Below are 22,563 nucleotides of genomic sequence, written 5' to 3'. Positions count from 1 at the left end.
GGATATATATACAACTGTCACCTGATGTTATAATTTCGGTCATTCGCTCAAATTATTTGGAAATGTCTTAATTTAGTTCTTTGCCTGTAAATACGCTCTGAAGTGTATTAACGTAAACCTCATATTTTTGTGTTGTTTCTCACTTTTTGATGTAACGTTCAAATGAAGGTACGGGTATGCTGAATGTTATCTTACAGATGAATGTGATTTCTTTGAACATATACGGTACACTTATGTATCCATGTTGTTGGCAAATTTCACTGTGTATTAGGTTCTTTTTCATTCTAATGATATGTATTACATTCATAAACCATGTATACAATCCTCCGAAAGTGCTATGATATATATGGACTTATATAAAGAGTATATTTGCTTTATGGACCAACATGTCCATACACCCTTTTTAAGTGACACTGTAGAACGTTGGTAATATGGGGATTTTGGTCTATTTATTCATAAAAAGTAAATGAACAGATTTCTTTATTTCTTTGGAAGTAATTATCAAAATACTTCCTGTATTCATCTGTGTCTGCAGCGCATGCTGGTGTGAGAGGTACATTTGAAATAATATAAGATTGGCATTTAATATGTTGATTTGTACTTTATTAAAGGAAACAAAGGACACATTAGATTTTCTCTTTTATCATTAATTATAATCATTATGAGATCCCTAATCAATTAGATATTTTCAGCCAATCTTGGAGAGAGCTGTGCTAACCCATCTCGCACATGTGTCACGAGCAACTCAGCCTGTGGCTCGTCAGGCATTTGTACATGTTCTACTGGATATATCACATTCAACTCAGCATGTTTCTCTTCAACTGGTTAGATCTTTTTACACCCTTCTGTAATTTGAAATGAAATATCTGGTACTTTTTTTAGAGAGTTTACTTGAGGCCAAGCTTCATTTAGTGTGTATGATGAAACACATACTTACATTTAGCAGTTTAATATAAATATTCGACATTTTGAAAAGAAAGATAGAAAAATACCATTCTTGGATTAGCAAAATAGATTTTTAAATGAAAACTACATTACAGAAATTAGCAATGGAAACTTATTAAATTGAAAACTTCCTGGTGATGTATACAAGCAATTTCAAAATTGATAAATCAAGAGGTAAAAAGATCAAATCTTTGCAATGGAATTCATCTTGTTTACCATAATTTCAGTTGGTCTAAATGAGGAATGTGAGAATCCCAATCGTACATGTTCAGTGACTAATTCTGAATGTGGATCGTCTGGTTTCTGTGTGTGTGGATCAGGATATGTACAATCTGGACCGTCATGCGTCATTAGCAATGGTTTGAAATCACCATATGTATTCTTACTAAGGGATATACAAGTAGCTGTCACCCATTACTACACATTCTGTCTTTTGGTTTAATTGGATGAACTTTTGTTTTTGTTTTCTTCCATAAAAAATAAACTCCACTTTGGTGTCCTGAGTTTAACAAGTAAATGGAATAAAGGTATGCTGATGCATTCTTTTATGTGTGTCTGAATATCCTTATCTGCTCTGTCTCTGACCCCAGATTTGATTTAGCTTGTGGTGAGGCCGATTTTGTACTTCTGTGAACACACATACTATCATGTATCTTCCCACTCTTCTTTTGGTGTTTCATTCAGCTACCAACAATGTTTGTTGATTTTTCATTGGCGCGAAACTCTTGGTTGGATAAAACATGTACCATATTCACCAGTATAAATAGTGTAGACATTTACAATGTAAATTTTAGATTTAGTTAAATTTTAACAATGATAAAGTTTAATAATTGATCTGTTTAGATGATTGTAGATTTCAAAGTACTAATTTTTCTCTTGTGCCTTTAATGTATAAATGAACTATAAATCATCAATAAATCTAACACCTTGCAGCCAGTCTTGGAGAGAGCTGTGTTAACCCATCTCGCACGTGTGTCACGAGCAACTCAGCCTGTGGCTCATCAGGCATTTGTACATGTTCTACTGGATATGTCACATTCAACTCAGCATGTTTCTCTTCAACTGGTTAGACATAATCTGTTGTCAACATTGTTGTTCACTGTATTATCAAATTAAAGGGAACATTTCAGAGAAATTACTTGAACAATTTGGTATCCGGATCATGAAGGCTGATACCGTAAAGACTGGGTTCTGTATTTCCTACCCAACACTTTTCCCTTCCTAGCTTAAACATATTGTTATGCTTGTACTATTTATTTACTTTCCAGAAACATTTAGAAACTCTATCCACTTTTTTCCTAAATGCTAGGCTATCATAAAATAGCAACCTCCCCTCGCATCTAGCTATTGATAACAATCTTGTTAATCAATATTTCTTTTAGTATATTCTGTGTGCTACATGTATTTGTGTGTCACTATACTCTATGTGCACTTGTTTGATGTGATTATTTTCACAGTGAATCTGGGCGACTCGTGCGTGAATCCCACTCTGACTTGCAGCGTGCCAAATTCCTCGTGCGGAGTTTCCGGCACATGCACGTGCTCTCAGGGCTACACACAGTCAGGATCTACATGTGTATCAAACTCTGGTTAGAATTCTGAATTATCTCCCTTAGATAGGTTACACCCAACTAGATGAGAGCTGATATTTGGATGCTGCATGACAATTTATGCTGTTTTAGATAAGAGCTAAATTTTGTCATTTAATATATGATACAGATGATAGGTATTAATTTATGTCATTGATGTTTCTTAACACTTAAGATTGATTTTTTTTTCTAAGAAGCAATACTTTTAGTTCAGTGATGAACGTTTCAGTTTTTTGTATCTTTGTGGTAGTAACAAAAATTTTAGCATGTTCGTAAAATGTATTTTTGAAAACGTGACAAGGACCTTCATGTATAAACTAGGATATAATTTTCCATTAATCATTCATAATAAAAGACATAAAGCATATGTTCTCTGAATGTTTCAATTATCTTAGTATTATTTTTGTCACAATATTATGCATATTCCTCGCAGAAAGTGAAGACCTGTTTGCATAATACTATTTTCATACCTTGATGGTTATTATCAGCGATTTGAGTATCCATTTTTAAATTTTAGGACTTTAAATCTTTTATTTCTATATTGATTTCAGCCTCAGAACATCAATAAAAACAATCATTCATATCTCAGATACCATATTTATATCAAAGTATATCATACACAATTCTTCCATTTGCATGTGTTAAACTAACTGAGGAAAAAACACTATTTTACTAGCCTAGATTTCTTTTCCAAACTTTAACAGTGTAGCAGCACGTATTAATAAGGATTAAAAAAATTGCATGTTTGTTTATGGTTTCCCTGCCTACCCTCATGTTTTGCATAGACCTTTTTATTGCCTTGAAGAATAATTATTTCATCAATTGTTTGATTTTTTTCCCTTTAAAAGTTCAAATTGAAATGTTTTTGGCTTTAACAAGACCAGTGATGCTGATAGTGACTGTATAGATGTACTTAAGCATATAATTTATAATGTTGGTTACAGAAATATCTTAATCAACAATTTGCCTAATTAAAAAAAATCAAAAAAATCCAACAAACTACACTATTGTTTTTGGGCATGAAACCGAAAACAAACTTTAATATTTTTACGCCTTATACTTAGTAGCACTGTTTGTTTTTCTGTGCTGTTGACTGCAGCTCTTACTTAACTGCAGCATACTTACTAACAACAGAGCACTTTTTTCACAGCGGGGCTCGGTGAATCGTGCACAAGTCCGACTCGCACATGCGTAGATGCTAATACAGAGTGTAATGCTACAAACGGCACATGTGATTGTGAGAGCGGCTACGTATCTAATTCAGTCACATGCATCAGTGAATCGGGTAATTTGTGATCATTTAATGAGTGTGGTGCATTTAACTTCTGAATTTTGATTATAAACAGAATTACAAAAGATTCAATTTACAGACTATGGCATAAAATGCTTTCAATAATTCTTGTTATATTTCCTGATGTTATTGCTAGTATGTTTATATACCGGTAAATTAAATATTGGTTATTTGAGAAATATTTAATAATAATAATAATAATAATAATCTAATGGGTATTTATTAATAAGTGAATGGCAGCGTGTTAAGAAAAAGAGAATATGATATACATTTTTCAAGGAAGCGAATGGTCCAGATTTTGAGCATGTTATATTTTGCAGATAAACTTACTATAGAGAACTTACATTAAACTAACACTCAGTGTGATAGACTAACATTTTTACCGCAAAAAAGTATTGAGTATTTTATAGATATATTTTATAGATATGTTTACAAGATAGCTATTTTGATGAATTAACAAAAATGTTCTCATTTTATACATCTACAAAACTATGTAAGCATTGTGTTATAAATGTATTTCTTTTTAGATTAAAGATAACAGAAAGAATCAATTCCCAAACTCTTTCTTTCCCGAAGGATTTAATTTGTGAATAAATATTTTTGTAATTATATTCCCCAAAGTCAAACCATGTCATACATGTGAATTATTCATTTATTTGAATTTAAAGCTGCACTCTCACAGAAATACCATTTTTATTTTTTGTCTTGGAAAGAGCAAATTTTTGCATTTATATCTGAAAACCAATGATATAAGAGTACTGTAAAAAAATCAGATGGCAGATGTTCATATTTCCGTTCGAAAACTAATGTTTTATGGCTTAAACCGTTACTAACGGTTTTATGGCGCAAACTGTTACTAACGGTTTAAGAAAAATGCATAAAACACCCATTTTTGAACTTAAATATAAAATCTGTGATCTAATTTTTTGTCAGCAGTCTTATATAACTGGTATCCATAGATTTTCACAAAAATTGGCTCGTTCCAAGACAAAAAATAAAAAAAATTGTCAAAACGTTCAATCTTTGAGAGTGCAGCTTTTACTTATAATTTTAAGCATCGGTTATCTATGATGTTTTTTAACTTTCCTAAAATTATTTCACAAACATTGACGTACCGGTAATTAATATTATGTGATTAAACTGCACAGCTATATTAATAATTTTGAGAATTAAATTTTCTTGATCTATTGAGATTAAATGTTTTGTAACACCATTATAACGTCTAATGGACTTCCTTGCAGTAAACCTTGGAGAGTCGTGCGTAAATCCTTCTCGCACGTGCATCGTGTCCAACTCCCAGTGTTCACAGGGTGTGTGCTCGTGCCAGAGCGGATATGTTGCATCAGGAAACTCCTGTATCCTGCGTCAGTATTCAATCCTATAACCAAAATCTTGGGATCTGTAGAAATACCTAAACAAAATTACCCTGCATACATAATTGTCATATCTGTCAAGTTATTTGATCAATATATTTCAGTGTAAATATTGACAGTACATTTATATTATAAAAGTTTTGTGTATTTTGAACGCAGTAGCAGATAAAAGTCATATCTTGATATATGTTTTATAATTAGGCCTTTATACAATATGCACTTGCCAGCTAATTTTGTATTCAAAGAGTTCTGAATTGTTATAAGAGGAATGTCATCTAATACATTAAATTACTATAAACACTTTTACAAGTCTAAGCCCCTATCTATGAAACTAACCAAACTTGTGCTTTCTGCAGATAATACATGTTCCAAAAGGTCCTGTACATTTAACAACTTCATAAAAAAAAACAATTATGGAATATTCACAGCTGTGGCGGGACAGGCTTGTGTTTCTTCCGTGGGCTGTGTCGCTACAGGATCGGTGAATCCATCATGTGTCAATAATGTCTGCGAATGTCCAAACAACTTCTTCATCTTCAATGCTGGGTGCAATGCCAGTAAGTCTGTAGCTTTTGTATAAGAGATCAAATTATTAAGTTCTTGTTAGTTTTAAATAATGTCTGAGATTTCATTACCCTATTATCGAAGAAAAAACAGTGCTTGTTCACAGACAAAACAATTCTTTAACTATTTCTTATATTAATGTTAACTTATCAACTTTAAATACATTTTTAATGATCTCCAAGTGACTTTGTGAAACAGAAAGAGTGTTAAATTATAGCAAAATCTCTCTCTTCTCTAAATTATGGTATTTTGTGTAATTACCCATTGGGACTGTTAAGCAGATAAAGGAGTATTATTCTGACTGTGCTATTTGTACCATGTTACAGAGGCCAGTAATGGCCAGCCGTGCTCCAGCCAGGTCAGCAACTCTTGTCAGGATATACACGCTTCGTGCACAGGGACTTGCACGTGTAATACGGGATACGCTCTCCAAGGCAGCACGTGCACACAAACCACTACAACCACTTCCTGTAAGTGATGATCTCATCATAAAGGCTTGACAATTTTATAATTTGCAGTATTTTAAAACAGATATTGCATATAGCAAACAAGGTGTCAAATTATTGCAGAATTTTTGGAAACTACTTTGATTCTGATACAAAGTTTTCATACATGCATTGGCCTGAAAAGGAAATCCCAAGGCTTTCTATTTGTTAACAAATTATAAGGTGCCTAACTGAACAGTTCAGGGGTAGGAGTACAAAATAGCACCCTTCTCATAATCAGTTTATTATGACCTTTAAATCTAGTCTCTGTTCATGAAATAAACTCAAGTATTATTCATCTCAGTTAATAACTCAGATAATAACCTTTAATTTTTTTTTTAAACTGAGAAAAAAGACATTATGTTACAAACCCTCTCTTCTTTGGGCTAAAAACATATAAAGATGTCAAAATATCCTCATTTCAGGTCCAGCAAACACACAAAATCCGTTCACAGTGAATGGAGCTTCTAACTTCCCAAGTACGTATGTTGGAGCAACATGTTACGAAGTGAACCTTCACGAATCCACCCAGATGGTATGTGAAGATGCCAAGGGACAGCCACTTTCGGCAGCAGGCTGGTATCATATGCCAAGCTTTACAGCTGTGAGCATCTCCACAGGTACATTAAATACACCTATGTTTTTAATAAGTTCAACCATAAAAGAAAAGGTATGCTTGTACTTGGACCTTATAAATACTGCTCTGTTGTAACTACTTAAATAGATCAGTCATTAACAAATTTGTGCACTGAGCCAATCAGTTATATTCCTCCTGCGCTGAGCCAATCAGTAGCATTCCTCCTGCTCTGAGCCAATCAGTTGCATTCCTCCTGTGCTGAGCCAATCAGTTAAATTCCTCCTGCGCTGAGCCAATCAGTTGCATTCCTCCTGCGCTGAGCCAGTCAGTTGCATTCCTCCTGCGCTGAGCCAATCAGTTGCATTCCTCCTGCGCTGAGCAAATCAGTTGCATTCCTCCTGCGCTGAGCCAATCAGTTAAATTCCTCCTGCGCTGAGCCAACCAGTTGCATTCCTCCTGCGCTGAGCCAATCAGTTGCATTCCTCCTGCCCTCAGCCAATCAGTTATTCCTGCACTGAGCCAGCCAATTACATTATTTCTGTACTGTGACAGTCAGTTGCATTAATCCTGCCTTGAGCCAATCAGTTGCATCTCTCCTGCATTAAGCCAATCAGTTGCATCTATCTTGCACTGAGCCAATCAGTTGCATCATTCCTGGACTGAGCCAATTACATGCTTTATTCCTGGACTGAGCCAATCAGTTGCATAATTCCTGAACTGAGCCAATTAGTTGCATAATTCCTTGACTGAGCCAATCACATGGTTATTCCTGGACTGAGTCAATCACATTGTTATTCCTGGACTGAGTCAATCACATGGTTATTCCTGGACTGAGTCAATCACATGGTTATTCCTGGACTGAGCCAATCACATGGTTATTCCTGGACTGAGTCAATCAGTTGCATAATTCCTAGACTGAGTCAACCACATGCGTTATTCCTGGACTGAGTCAATCAGTTGCATAATTCCTGGACTGAGCCAATCACATGGTTATTCCTGGACTGAGCCAATCAGTTGCATAATTCCTAGACTGAGTCAACCACATGCGTTATTCCTGGACTGAGTCAATCAGTTCCATTATTCCTGGACTGAGTTAATCAGTTGCATAATTCCTAGACTGAGTCAACCACATGCGTTATTCCTAGACTGAGTCAACCAAATGCGTTATTCCTGGACTGAGTCAATCGGTGGCATAATTCCTACACTGAGTCAACCGGTGGCATAATTCCTACACTGAGTCAACCACATGCATTATTCCTGGACTGAGACAATCAGTTGCATAATTCCTGGACTGAGTCAATCACGTGCGTTATTCCTGGATTTAGCCAATCAGTTGCATTGTTTATGGACTGAGCCAATCAGTTGCATTATTCCTGGACTGAGTCAATCAGTTGCATAATTCCTAGACTGAGTCAATCAGTTGCATTATTCCTGGACTGAGTCAATCAGTTACATAATTCCTGGACTGAGTCAATCACATGCGTTATTCCTGGACTGAGCCAATCAGTTGCATAATTCCTGAACTGAGCCAAACAGTTGCATAATTCCTGCACTGAGCCAATGAGTTGCATTATTTCTGCGCTGAGCCAATCAGTTAAATTCCTCCTGCGCTGAGCCAACCAGTTGCATTCCTCCTGCGCTGAGCCAATCAGTTGCATTCCTCCTGCCCTCAGCCAATCAGTTATTCCTGCACTGAGCCAGCCAATTACATTATTTCTGTACTGTGACAGTCAGTTGCATTAATCCTGCCTTGAGCCAATCAGTTGCATCTCTCCTGCATTAAGCCAATCAGTTGCATCTATCTTGCACTGAGCCAATCAGTTGCATCATTCCTGGACTGAGCCAATTACATGCTTTATTCCTGGACTGAGCCAATCAGTTGCATAATTCCTGAACTGAGCCAATTAGTTGCATAATTCCTTGACTGAGCCAATCACATGGTTATTCCTGGACTGAGTCAATCACATTGTTATTCCTGGACTGAGTCAATCACATGGTTATTCCTGGACTGAGTCAATCACATGGTTATTCCTGGACTGAGCCAATCACATGGTTATTCCTGGACTGAGTCAATCAGTTGCATAATTCCTAGACTGAGTCAACCACATGCGTTATTCCTGGACTGAGTCAATCAGTTGCATAATTCCTGGACTGAGCCAATCAGTTGCATAATTCCTAGACTGAGTCAACCACATGCGTTATTCCTGGACTGAGTCAATCAGTTCCATTATTCCTGGACTGAGTTAATCAGTTGCATAATTCCTAGACTGAGTCAACCACATGCGTTATTCCTAGACTGAGTCAACCAAATGCGTTATTCCTGGACTGAGTCAATCGGTGGCATAATTCCTACACTGAGTCAACCACATGCATTATTCCTGGACTGAGACAATCAGTTGCATAATTCCTGGACTGAGTCAATCACGTGCGTTATTCCTGGATTTAGCCAATCAGTTGCATTGTTTATGGACTGAGCCAATCAGTTGCATTATTCCTGGACTGAGTCAATCAGTTGCATAATTCCTAGACTGAGTCAATCAGTTGCATTATTCCTGGACTGAGTCAATCAGTTACATAATTCCTGGACTGAGTCAATCACATGCGTTATTCCTGGACTGAGCCAATCAGTTGCATAATTCCTGGACTGAGCCAAACAGTTGCATAATTCCTGCACTGAGCCAATGAGTTGCATTGTTCCTGCACTGAGCCAATCAGTTGCATTATTTCTGGACTGAGCCAGTCAGTTGCATTATTCCTGCCCTGAGCCAATCAGTTGCATTATTTCTAGACTGAGCCAATCAGTTGCATTATTTCTGGACTGAGCCAATCAGATGCATTATTTCTGGACTGAACCAATCAGTTGCATTTCTCCTGGACTGATCCAATCAGTTGCATTTCTCCTGGATTGAGCCAATCACGTGCGTTATTCCTGGACTGATCCAAGCAGTTGCAATGTTTATTGACTGAGCCAATCAGTTGCATTATTCCTGGACTGATCCAATCAGTTGCATCTCTCCTGGACTAGGCAAATCACGTGCGTTATATCTGGACTGATCCAATCACGTGCATTATTCCTGGACTGAGCCAATCAGTTGCATTATTCCTGGACTGAGCCAATCAGTTGCATGGTTCCTGCAATCAAGCTCTTTTCGTTTGTTTATGTAGCTATACATGTGTTTCAGGTGGCTTCATTAACGGTGACATCTCCAACACGGACCTGACTGTATCTAACGCTCTCAGCAACTACACCGGGGACTACATGTGTCGCCTGTGTTACTCCTCCAGCAGGTGCACCAACAGTACAACTGTCCAGCTACGAGTGCTTGGAACAGGTAAAACCATGAGCTGTTAACACAAACAGATAATTGCAGGAGAAATTATTAAGTTAATCCAATATGATATGAACTGCAATATTATATAGTACATCATTATGTCTCCCCTTAATGGGGAGACATATTGTTCTTTGCCCTGTCCGTCAGTCTGTCCATCAGTTCGTCCGTCTGTATGTCACACTTCGTTTCCCCCACTAACTAAAGAACTCTTGCACCAAGACACTTCATACTTGGTATGCTAGTTGGTCATGATTAGTAGATGACCCCTATTGATTTTGAGATCATTAGGTCAAAGGTCAAGGTCACCGTGACCTTGAGGTGAAAAAAACGGTTTCCGCTCAATATCTAAAGATCCTTTGGGTCAAGGAACTTCATACTTGGTATGCTAAATGTTCATGACTAGAAGATGACCCCTATTGATTTTGATATCATAAGGTCAAAGGCCAAGTTTACCTTCAGGTAAAAAAAGATATGTTGGCAGTGACTTTAAGCTTAACAAAAGGTTTCTGCTCAATAACTAAAGCACACTTCTACCCAGGAACTTCATACTTGGTATGCTAGTTGGTCATGACTAGTAAATGACTCTTATTGATTTTGAGATCAGTAGGTGAAAGGTCAAGGTCACCGTGACCCTGAGGTGAAAAAACGGTTTCCGCTCAATAACTAAAGAACGCTTGCACCCAGGAACTTCATACATGGTATGCTAGTTGGTCATGACTAGTATATGAACCCTATTGATTTTTAGATCACTAGGTCAAAGGTCAAGGTCACCGTGACCTTGAGGTGAAAAAATGGTTTCGCTCAATAACTAAAGATCATTTTGGTCAAGGAACTTCATACTTGGTATGCTAGTTGTTCATGACTAGTAGATGACCCCTATTGAGTTTGAAATCAAACGGTCAAGGTAACCTTTAGGTAAAAAATGATAGGTTGGTGGTGACATTAAGCTTAAAAATGGTTTCTGCTCAATAACTAAAGAACGTTTGTACACAGGAACTTCATACTTGGTATGCTTGTTGGTCATGACTAGTAGATGAACTGTATTGATTTTGATTTGAGATCAGTAGGTCAAAAGTGAAGGTCACCGTGACCTTGAGGTGAAGAAACGGTTTCCGCTCAATAACTAAAGAATGCTTGCACCCAGGAACTTCATACTTGGTATGCTAGTTAGTCAAGACTAGTTGATAAACCCTATTGATTTTGAGATCAGTAGGTCAAAGGTCAAGGTCGCGGTGACCTTGAGGTGAAACAATGGTTTCTGCTCAATAACTTAAGAACGCTTGCACCCAGGAACTTCATACTTGGTATGCAAGTTGGTCATAACTAGTAGCTGACCCCTATTGATTTTGTGATCAGTCCGTCAGTCAGTTAGTCAGTTTGTACGTCACTCTTTGTTTCCGCTCAATAAATAATGATCGCTTCCCAGGAACTTCATGCTTGGTGGGCTAGTTGGTCATGACTAGTAGATGACCCCTAATGATTTTGAGATCAGTAGGTCAAAGGTTGCAGTAGATATTCACTGTTTAATATGGGTGAATAAACCAAAATTCACTGTTGGTTCATCTCCAGTCCAAAATTACAAATTTCAAGTCCATCATTTATTTTTATCAGATACGACCACACAATAGGGGAGACAAGTTTCTCTAGTTTTTATATGGGAATCTGTAGCTGGTAGTGCCCTTTATGCATATCCGATTCCCTGAAATGGGCAGATACATTGATCTATAAACTCTTACATAGTAAAAAAGGTTTTATAAGCTTTTCAAAATGAGACTCATGATTAGCTAGGATCTGGTATAATTGCATAATTTTGTTAATAATTGTGTTTTAACTTTTGATATGTCCAAATCCAAACTCACACTGAAGTTACAACTGTATGTTGAATTCTTTGTACTTTTTTACCAACAGCTATATGATTTTTACATTTTTTAACCATTAATTCCATATTTCCTACAGAGATCCAGTCTTCGACCCTGTCTGTTTCACCATCGGGAACAATCACGAAAGGAAGCACAGTGACGCTCACCTGCAGCACAAGCCCCACAGGCGTGGCATCAACATACATTTTCTACAAGGACTCAACAGTCATCCAGTCGACCACACAATCCACATTCCAGATACAGAACGTCCAGACGACACATATCGGCTCCTACCGATGTAACGCTTCTAACACGTACAATTCGCAGGTTTCCAGCTCGGTGGCTATCAATGTCCAGTGTAAGTGCTGTTATATATTAACAATTGTTGGGTGATAACAGTTTTATATATAGTTCCATTAAATGAAAAAAAACAGTTGCTTAAATTTTTTGTCATAATGCACCAAGCAACATTAAACTAATGCTAAAAGTCTTTGGTATCAACTTTCATTATTCCCAAGATGTGTTTCTGTTTTGAAGCTGCTCTCTGAGAACATCTAATATTAGTTTTGTAAGAAATAAAAAGCCTTTGAAATTTTAGTATTCCGAGTATTCATTCTATGACCCAGTTAGATAAGCCAGTACTGGTATATGACCCTTGTGTTGTATAAAGACTGATAACTTCTTTACTGTTGGTATAAGACCCAATGAAGATTATATAATTAGAAAAGAAATAAAATCTGCACATGTTGATGTTATTTTTATTAGAAAGTTATTTTGTAAGTTAAATGGATGGCAATTAAAAAATATAACCAATTATGAATTATTTCAAAGCAAAATATCACAAATAATAACATTTTGATTGGCAATGTATGAAAGTCTCTGATACTGATACCATCACCAAGTGAATTCCAACAGTGGTTACAAATATTATTAAACTTAAAGATGTTAAAGAGGCAACTTTGAATGAAGATGAGGTACATGTCATTAGTTTGAACATAAAAACATTATTTATATGGCATAGGAGATCTAAATTGATTTGTATTTTGCACTTGTATATTTGATATCAGTCTTGGACAGGCTGAGAGGCAAAGCATTGTTTGGTTCTGCTTATGATATATATATATATATGATATATATATATTTATCAGTGTAAAAAAACTGCAGGGCAACGGAAGCTGTAGCGCACACATATGCCCAACTTTAGGGACTTTTACCTAAAACTTACATTATGATGTAATCATGCAATTTATTTGTAAGGGGGTGCCAATGTGCCAGTCCTTTTTAAAATAGAATCAGGCTTATGCAAAATGCACCAGCCCTTTTCAATCCAAATGGCTGTTAGTATTTTTGTCCCATAAATGAATTCTGAGTGTTAGAGTGCAAATATAAATAATATCCTCAAATATGTGGTATAAAATATTCTAATATACTTCCAGATTCTCCTGAATTCACTCTGTCATCTGGCACCAGCACCCAGACAGTTACACACAACTTTGACGATGGTGACCTCGTCATCACTTGCTCCGGATTCTCGGCTAATCCTGCGATCTCTGCATACACCTTTTACAATGAGGCAGGCAGTCAGCTGGCAAGTAGCGCTAGTGCATCATACACTGTGAACTCTACTCAAGGATATCAGATCTACTACTGTCGAGCGACCAACAGCCTCGGGACATCTAACGAACAGTATATTGATGTGCAGGAGCCTGGCACAGAGCGTACGTATTTAATTAACTTAATGTCATAATGTAATTTTAAATTTATATTTTATAGGAAGGTTTTCAAAGTTTGCCATAAAATCCAGAGAACAAGACAAGAAAATTTAATGTTTTAATTAATAAAAAGGAGGTAAACTCTCATTTAACTTAAGCTTATCTGCTTTTCCTAGAAAAAAAATTCAGTTATTGTCACAGCGTAAGAGTCATTGGTGTTTTAGCAGCGTTGTCATCTTGCAAAACTTTCGCAAAAACTCAAAAAATTCAAGTGAAAATTGGAAAACATGTTTGCTGTTATGTTGCAAGGCCCATTACTCTGGCTCAAAAAATTATTGGTTGGCATTATGCCCTTGTTTCAAATGTAGTACAACAGGCAAGCATTGGTGTTTCACTCTGCAGCTCTCTTGTTTTTGCAATATTTTATTTTTCTTTCTTTTGAGAAAGTAAAAGCTTTTTTCATGAAAAATGTCTTGCTAATGAAGGAATTGTTTAACAGATGTCCAACGTGCATTGTTTTCAACATGTTTTCTAGCTTGTGTTTGAATGGGTTTTTGTAAATTTATTATCATATTTATCAAGCAACTATACATAAATGATACGATACGGATATTACCATGGGAATGATTTTCATGATTGTCTGATACTGTAGTGATGGTAACAATGTTCTTTTCTTGTTTGCAGCGGGAGTCGGTGCCTCCACTGAAAACACTGGACTAGGGACCGGAACCATCGCTGCCATCGTGCTTGGAATCATATTCCTTCTACTGCTCATCATCATCATCATTGTCTGCTGCTGTAGCTATGGTGATGCTTCATTCATTGGTTCCTTTCTTGTAATTTCTGAATGACCTATGTGAATATCTTCATATACATTTATCTATGTTAGAGCTAATTGACCCATTTGAGGTAAAAAATTTAGAGTTAAGGTAAGATATTGTGATGTAAAGCTTCAATAATTTTCCCTTGTTTTAACTGTCGCCTCCCAATCTCAAGCTGAAGTTAGTAAAACCATTTTGCTCATTGTTTAACAGGATGGTGTCGTAAGAAGGAGAAGGTTGAACCGGAGATCCATATCGTGTCCCAGCCACCTGTCAAACCCTACATTCCAAGGTATGATTTCTATAGTCATAATCCAACGTGACTTGGTAATTTAAAAAATTATATTTCTTTTTCTGGAATTCACTTTTGGTTTCTCACTTGTTTGGGATTCTATCACCTCATAGTTTCATCTTCCTTTTAATGTTCATGGTGTGATTTAGTATTTTTCCCAATGTAGAATTAATGGTTTGTTTTCATTATACGTCTTAATTTTGAGTGTCATATTTTTACCTCTTTTGTGTTCTTATTGCTTTGTTTGTTGATTCCTTCATAAAAAATATACAAATAACTGTCATATTTGAACATTTTTCGTGAATCATTTTTCATTAATGGCTCTTTGATTAATGCTAACTCAAGAATGCCTTCTTTTGATGCCATGTTGCATCAAACAACACAAACAAAATATTTGTCTAATAAGGCAGTATCAGCGTCACTAGGGAGCAGTGACGTTATCAGTTAATATGTGGGGCTTAGCCGGAAGTTTGGCTTAAAAATGGAGTTATGATTTTTTCATTATTTTTTGCTTTAATATGATCAATAGGAGAGACACAAATAAATATATACATAAAAAGAGGATGATTATTAGTCTTTAGAAGTAATGTCAATCAGATGAAATTTCAACTTTCACCTTATAAAGAGAATAGAGCTGTAATAGTTCAGGGTCGGTACCTGTACATCAGGCCCCAATTTCTCGAAACTTTTTAAGCTTAACAGACTTAAGTCGCTTATTTCAATTAGCCAAAATACATACTGAAAATGTTTATTAGTAAATGAAAAATGGTTTATTCTGATAATCATACAGATTATTCCTACATAATTTCTAAAAATTCTTGAAGAAGTAAATAGAACACATTTTATAGAATTATAAAAATAGTGAGATTAGCTTAATCCTGTTATAAGGGACTTAAGAAGTTTCGAGAAATTTGGGCCTGAGTCTTAGACTCAAGTCTCAAAAACTGCAAATGTTGTTTTTCTGGTAAAATAAGGATAAGTCAAGTTGATGTTAAGAATTGCTGTATGTATTATATATGATGAGTCTTACTTTTATATTTTCTCCTTTTGTCTATAGAAGTGATATTAAAGATTTTTTATCAAATTAAAAAAAATAGTGTTTTTGAGTCATTTGTGAATATGGGCGCAGGATGATTTCATGATCAGTTTTATCAAGAAAAAGAAAAAAGAGCTTTCTTCCTCCCCCTGATCCTGTTAATTTTATGTTATGTGCCTGCTTGCTTCTAAAATGAAGGGCCAATATAAAAAAAAAAAAAGAACACAGGTCTTATTTGGTGAAGCCGAATAAAAACTATAGTAATCTTCTTTAAATATAATACCATCCAGTAGTAAAATATACTCTCCTCTATTTTCCTATCATCCATGGTTAGAAATCCTAGAATCATAGTTCCTTTTATCATTCATTTTCAAAATATACTTATAATTTAATTTAATAATTTAATCACATGATACTCGGCTATGCAGAAATTTACAATTTGCACTTGAATGGATTAGCATCGTAACAAACATTTATTAATGAGAAGGTTAGAACATTCTAAAAAATGTACAATAACATAAGCTATTATTAATTAGTGAAGTTAACAAACGTCTTTTAAATACCTTTAAGACCATATCAAAATATAGTTTTGCAAGTGATAGTATGTTTCATTATTACATATTTGTCAATATCTACCAGTGGATGCAATCTTTCAGCCTTGGTTTGTACCCATCTCATTTTATCTCATCAATCTTACCAAAAAAAAAGCATGATATAGACAAAATCTGCTGTCAGACGAAATTTAAAATAAAAATTAACCTGGTTTCTTTAAAACATAAGATTGTATTCCAAATTATAGTACAGTTTTGAAACATTTCCAAGCCTAAAAACATACATAAATAACTCCTTTTTTAAAATGGAATGTCGTCCTTCATGCAATGAGCCCTCAATTATATATTATAGCATTGTTTACCGCAGCGTGTTGTAGATTTCTGTATACGAGTATGACACCATTTATATCCTGTTTCCATTACGAGCCACTAACGGTGCTGTAGTGTAGTGTGTCTAATCTGCGTGTTTCTTGCAAACCTCTCCATAGGACTATTGTTTCTGCCACACCTTCTGTCCGCACAACTAAAGAGGTTGGGGTGATGATGAACGGCTACACCGACGCAAGGTTGGTACCACTCTCTGTTAATGGGCAACTCTGCAAAATTCCTGCCGCAACAACATAACTTATAAGAATAAGAATATATATTTATCATTAACCTGCAAATGTGCGAGAATATGGTGCAGGACACATTTTAGGTCACAAAATTTATTGATTTTTTTTTCGTAAATGAAATGCAGAATATGCTTAAAAGAGATGAATGAACTGTCTCGGGTTTTGCTGGTTGCATTAGGAATTTTGCATTGAAATATACAGCTTGTATTGCAGTATATATGAGGACACTTTCATAGAATGAGTTATGATGGAGTCCTTTTATAAGGTTTCATATGTGTTCTTAATTACTGTTACAATTATTTCTAGTGTTGTGTATTATACAGGTTTGGTTTGTTTTGTTTTTACATAAAAAGGAACTTATTTTATGGTCATTGCATAACATTGTCAAAATATATTTAGAAATTAATTTTCTGGGCAATCTTAGTTGGATACTTCTAAAAAGGCAATTCGTTTTGTACCGGTACCTTGAAATGGCTTGAGCCAAAATGACTAGATGTTTAGAACTTGAACATAAATTTTAGTTACCTTATAACACCTCTCTAACTTTAACATAGTAATCACTGTAGTCAATAGAAATAGAAAATAATCAACTGCTTGCACAAGATAACTTCTGTAATATTTCAGAGCTACAAGAATTCTACCTATTTGGTAAGACAGGGGTCAAATGCTTCCAGCTTTCCACTCTTGTATATTCATGATTATTGTCATCACAGTTATTGTGTTCTGGTGGTTGTTTAATAGTTTAACAACTTTAACTGATCTGGTTTTCAAATAAAAATATCATGGTATTGTCATCATCATCATAGTCCAAGGCAAAGTTTTTGTTGTTGTTGTACAGAAGCTATAAACTACCAGAACTATATTAGTCTTCACTTGCTAGAAGATTTTCATACTCTGGCAAACAAACCATAGAATTGGTCAGTTGGGCATGGGGGCAGTCTGTTGGCAAATGTGTGTGGAGCAAAATTCTCCCACAGATTCGGAGGTACAAATTGATGCCTTGTTAACATAACCACCGTAAGCAATAGTGTCAGTAGTGCCTAGCATATTGTTTTTTTAACAAAGCTTTGAGTAATGAGCCTTGAACACACATTGGCTGTATTTGATTTTTCGGAGTTTTAGAGTTATCACACCTTGTACACATCATCCCCATGATGTGATGGTGAGTGAGTGCCTGGCATATTTTATGTGAACCATAACTGCCTTATCAGTTGAAGATGATCTATATTGGACTGTGTGAATTAAACTACTTTCACCGTTAGCACCATTCCTCGTTAATCAAGCCCCAATTTGGCCCATGAGAATATTTTGCATTGACCTTGTGGCATATGAGAATAACTTCCCTCAAAATACCATAAAACATATGTTTTGATTTTCATTATACCGTAGTAATTTGCCTGAATGAATAAAAGATGAAGGAGGTGTGTAGGGGTAGTATTCTCTCCTGTGATAGCTCTTGTTCAGCAATACTGGGAAGCAGAAGAGTGTTAGCATGCCCACACAATGACCATGTATTGGTGTACCTTACAGGGAACTGTGGCCATCCATCATTGCTCTATGCCTTTATGAGTGGGAAAGCTTGTAATGCTTGTAATCACCTTGTACAATGTTGTTATCGTTTTAATCAGTGTTATACATCATTTCCTGCTGGATGTTGCTGGAAATGTTCATTCTTTTCAGGTTTCAGATTGTGATGCGGTGTGTATCATGCAATAACTAATGGATAACTCTAACACCTTTATCTTTGTACAAAACAAACATTTGCTTAATCAGGAATAATAAGCTGCATAAGAGAGCCTACATATTTTATATGATTTCTAAAAGCATTACATATAATTTGCAGTAGTTGTGATTAAAGGATGTATCTACATACACAAGCATGTCAAATATTGTATATGTCAAGTATAGTATCAGTATTGTCAAAAAACGAGAACAAAAAATAATTTTGCTTCAACAAGACCTTACCTTACATATCTGATAAATATTTGGCTAAATAAGTTAGAAAAAGTTGAATGAATTTCACAGAAGAAAATGCTACTCTGAATAAAGCATAACTACATAATTATTAAACATTGTTTTCCCCAAAATTTCTACACACAAGATTCATCAATGGTTTTCCATGTTTCAGTGTGAGCACGGAGGAGTATGAGCCTTATGTGGCCTCACCCCGCTACTACCTCAAACCTGCCACCAGCACCGGACCTATCATGTGAGTGACCCCCATTGATTAACGCTATGTTTGTAAATGAGTTCAATGTTACTTTTCAATAGTGAAGCATTGCTGATTTTTATTAGTTCTCTGTTGGAAAATTGAACACAGTACAATAATTTGGGTGTTATATATGAATGTTTTAATTGGATGTAAATTGAACTGACCAGTAAGACTGAATAGAACCAAGTTAACAAGTTTATTGGTACACTTAGCACATACATACATGTGATATAAGGTTTTACAATATCGTATACTAATAACTAAATAACCCGGCTGTGGGTTGTTACTATCAGAGGGAAGAAATAATGTGGAAAAGTGGTTACACATTTATCAAAGGGAAAATACAAGCTTCTATGATTGTCCAGCATTCACTGAAGTATGTAAAAGAATGAGAATGATAATGAATTACAATCCCAGAAACTTAATCCTTTAAGGATAAGATTTGTTTGTTTCAAATGAATGTAATGGTACTGTACAGTTACTGAAGTATTCAAACCATTTGTAATGTCCCCAATATAAGCTATTTATAATAACACAACCAACCATTAATTATTTCAAAGATGAAACTAACCAGCTTTTCTTGAGTTTATGATTGCAAGAGTCAGGGCCATCAACTAAAGATATTCTCCCATATTTCTTCCAGCTCAATGTTTGACGACTCGTATGAGCAACCGAGAGCGCACCAGCTTCCTGCCCTTGACACGCAGTATTTGTACTCAGATGATCATAAACCTCGCCACAAGAAGAAGCGCCGCAAGCATCGTCGCAGCCACCGTGAGCCTTCTCCCCGTCGTGACGTCTACGCGGAGGTCACTCCTCCTAGTGACGAGGACCTTGTTGTAGTTCCGGGCAAGCAGAACTATATGGAGGCAGATGCATAATGCTGCATGGCTACATGATTTGTTTTTCGTACTAATTTTTTCGGTCGCAAATACTGTAAGACAGTTTTAAGAACGTCAGCTGTCATACCTAGAGGAGGGTCTTGTCTTGGAATCTGTATAGAAATGCATTATGAACGATCGAATGGAGATTCCAAATACGTAAATGTTAATGATTTATTGTTAACGGCATTTTATCGTTGTTTAGTATGATATTGAGTTTTTTTTTATTGTTACAAGATAACAAGCTATTGCTTTATGAAGTGTATGAACACTATTTTAAGATAATTCATTTTAGCAGTTTACATCTTAACTGTGATATTTGTAGATGTGTAAAGTAAATGCTCAAAGTTTGTTTATGTGCCTCGTGAAAAAACGCTACTTTTATAGCTACTTATTATCAAAGGAACACTGTGTACCTATCAATAAATCCAACATGTCAGAGAGTTATCACCAAAGAGCATGTAACAAAACAACTCTTTTTAAGTAAGTGGATTAAATAAAATCTAAAAATTGGTTCGAAATAAACGTAAGTGTGCAAAGGACTGTTTATTTTGAAAACATTTTTCATCATTACTCAGACAAATCAATTCAAAAGTGACTGTAAGATATGTTCGTTGACGAGACTAAAACTAGTTAGTAGGGATCGCGGGATATCATGACAGGTAGAACAATCATGCATTGTCTATATTGAATAGCTCATAATGTGCCCTGTGAGGTAATAGATTCTCCTCCAGAACTGATAGGTCAACAATTTTCATAGTTGATAAGAAAATGAACAAAATCAAAATAGGTTTAATGCTTTAGTATTTATGCGTTATTTTAAGAGCTTTTATGTAGATTCTAGGGTTTTGGAACATTAACAGGTTTTGTCTTTAGTTTAAGAACATTATATATAATGACCGCTAAATTTTTAATCGATGCTCAAGTAAGGTAAAATCAATAACCGAATGATTGGTTGATAGGAATGCATAATAAAGGTAGCGTTAAAACATTGAATTCTATATTATGATATTTTACATAAAAGTTGTTCAAGTTTAATCTTGAATCGGTCCATTGAGATGTTCCATGGTTGTTTGTAGATTTTATATTGTTGAATTATTTATTATCTGTTTTTCAGTGTACAGGTAGTTTTTTGTATTTATATTACTAGAGAGATATTACATAATTCCCAGTTAAAGCTGCACTCTCACAGATATACCATTTTTACAACTTTTTTTATTTTTTTGTCTTGGAAAGAACAAATTTTTGCATAAATATCTGCAAACAATGATATAAGATTGCTGATAAAAAATCAGATCGAAGATTTTCATATTTTCTTAGAAAATTAATGTTTTATGGCTTAAACCAACGGTTTAAGAAAAATGCATAAAACATCAAGTTGTCAAAACATTCATTCTGTGAGAGTGCAGCTTTAATTATTTTGTTACTATGAGCTGTGATTCTGTGCTTTTTAACATAGTTAATTTACAAATACTGAAAACTGAAAAGTTGATGTTCTAAATTATATATTATATTGCATTATTTGAAAATGTTATATTTTATAAATATAAATTATGTTAAAAACTTTGATTTCCCATGATGTTTTTACAAGTGAATGCAATTAGAATGCTTAGATTTTTTAGATCTTATTTCATCTTCTGAACACTTCAGGGTCATAGTATTTACCGCAGGGTAATAATTTCCGTCCATTGTTTTAATCTGTCATATATTGTTTAACATGAAGGTGTGATAAGTTTACTAATACAGTGCTAAATACTGCACATTATCATATGCAAATATGACAGTAGACAAAGATTCATGTATTATTGTTTTTGTATTTTTTACTACAAAGTACAGCAATGCAAGTTATATGCCACTTTTCCTCTGAACACAAAGGTGAACTTAAATAGGAATGTGAATTACATTAAAAGTACTGTTTGTTATGCTGTTAGTCTTGGATTATCATTTTTATATCTTTTATTAAATAAGAATATTAGAATGCAATACTCAGTGTGTAGCATAATTCATTGTCTCAAATATTAACTTCTGATTTAATGTTAATAGTTCACTGCCTCTTACAATTTTCTGTCAGATCAGTTTTGATTGGTTTTCATTGTAGCAAATCACTCTTGTACATCATGCTAATAATAAGAACATAAAAACTTACTGTTTCAATTGTGTTGATGTAAAATTTATAATTTTGAGGAAAATAAACTACATGTTCCGTGATAAGTATTTTTGTAATTGTAAAATTTATTTATCAAATTTTGTTAAGACTTTCATTAAAAATTGACATCATGCTTAATCAACAGCAAAACTGTTTACAGATTTCAGAAAATCAATCACTGTTATGTTGACAACCCAATATATTATAACTGCAATACTGTTTAAATTGAGCCAGTTTTATTTAGTATTTCACATTGTTTGCACTTTGAAAAACTCCACACCAA

General features: G+C 35.0%; 1 protein-coding gene across 2 annotated transcripts in view; it reads left to right on the top strand.

Moving 5' to 3' along the window:
- Positions 1-22,546, top strand: part of LOC128234759 (extracellular matrix protein A-like) — a 54,550-nt gene extending 32,004 nt beyond the window's left edge. Inside the window, exons 13-26 of one of the 2 annotated variants that reach the window (XM_052949252.1) lie at positions 2,403-2,534; positions 3,685-3,819; positions 5,067-5,189; positions 5,627-5,755; positions 6,089-6,232; positions 6,673-6,867; positions 10,007-10,156; positions 12,113-12,373; positions 13,452-13,733; positions 14,412-14,534; positions 14,762-14,840; positions 16,916-16,993; positions 19,170-19,250; positions 19,897-22,502. In XM_052949252.1, coding sequence (XP_052805212.1) covers positions 2,403-2,534; positions 3,685-3,819; positions 5,067-5,189; positions 5,627-5,755; positions 6,089-6,232; positions 6,673-6,867; positions 10,007-10,156; positions 12,113-12,373; positions 13,452-13,733; positions 14,412-14,534; positions 14,762-14,840; positions 16,916-16,993; positions 19,170-19,250; positions 19,897-20,134 — 2,150 coding nt within the window. In that variant the 3' untranslated portion in view covers positions 20,135-22,502. Of the gene's footprint in view, positions 1-2,402; positions 2,535-3,684; positions 3,820-5,066; positions 5,190-5,626; positions 5,756-6,088; positions 6,233-6,672; positions 6,868-10,006; positions 10,157-12,112; positions 12,374-13,451; positions 13,734-14,411; positions 14,535-14,761; positions 14,841-16,915; positions 16,994-19,169; positions 19,251-19,896 lie in introns of both variants that reach the window. The other variant, XM_052949253.1, reaches the window with a different exon arrangement.
- The last annotated feature ends 17 nt before the right edge of the window (positions 22,547-22,563 follow it).

This window comes from Mya arenaria, chromosome 5 (genome assembly GCF_026914265.1).
Source record: "Mya arenaria isolate MELC-2E11 chromosome 5, ASM2691426v1".
Lineage (NCBI taxonomy): Eukaryota > Metazoa > Mollusca > Bivalvia > Myida > Myidae > Mya > Mya arenaria.
This window is presented reverse-complemented; position numbering and strand designations above follow the sequence as displayed.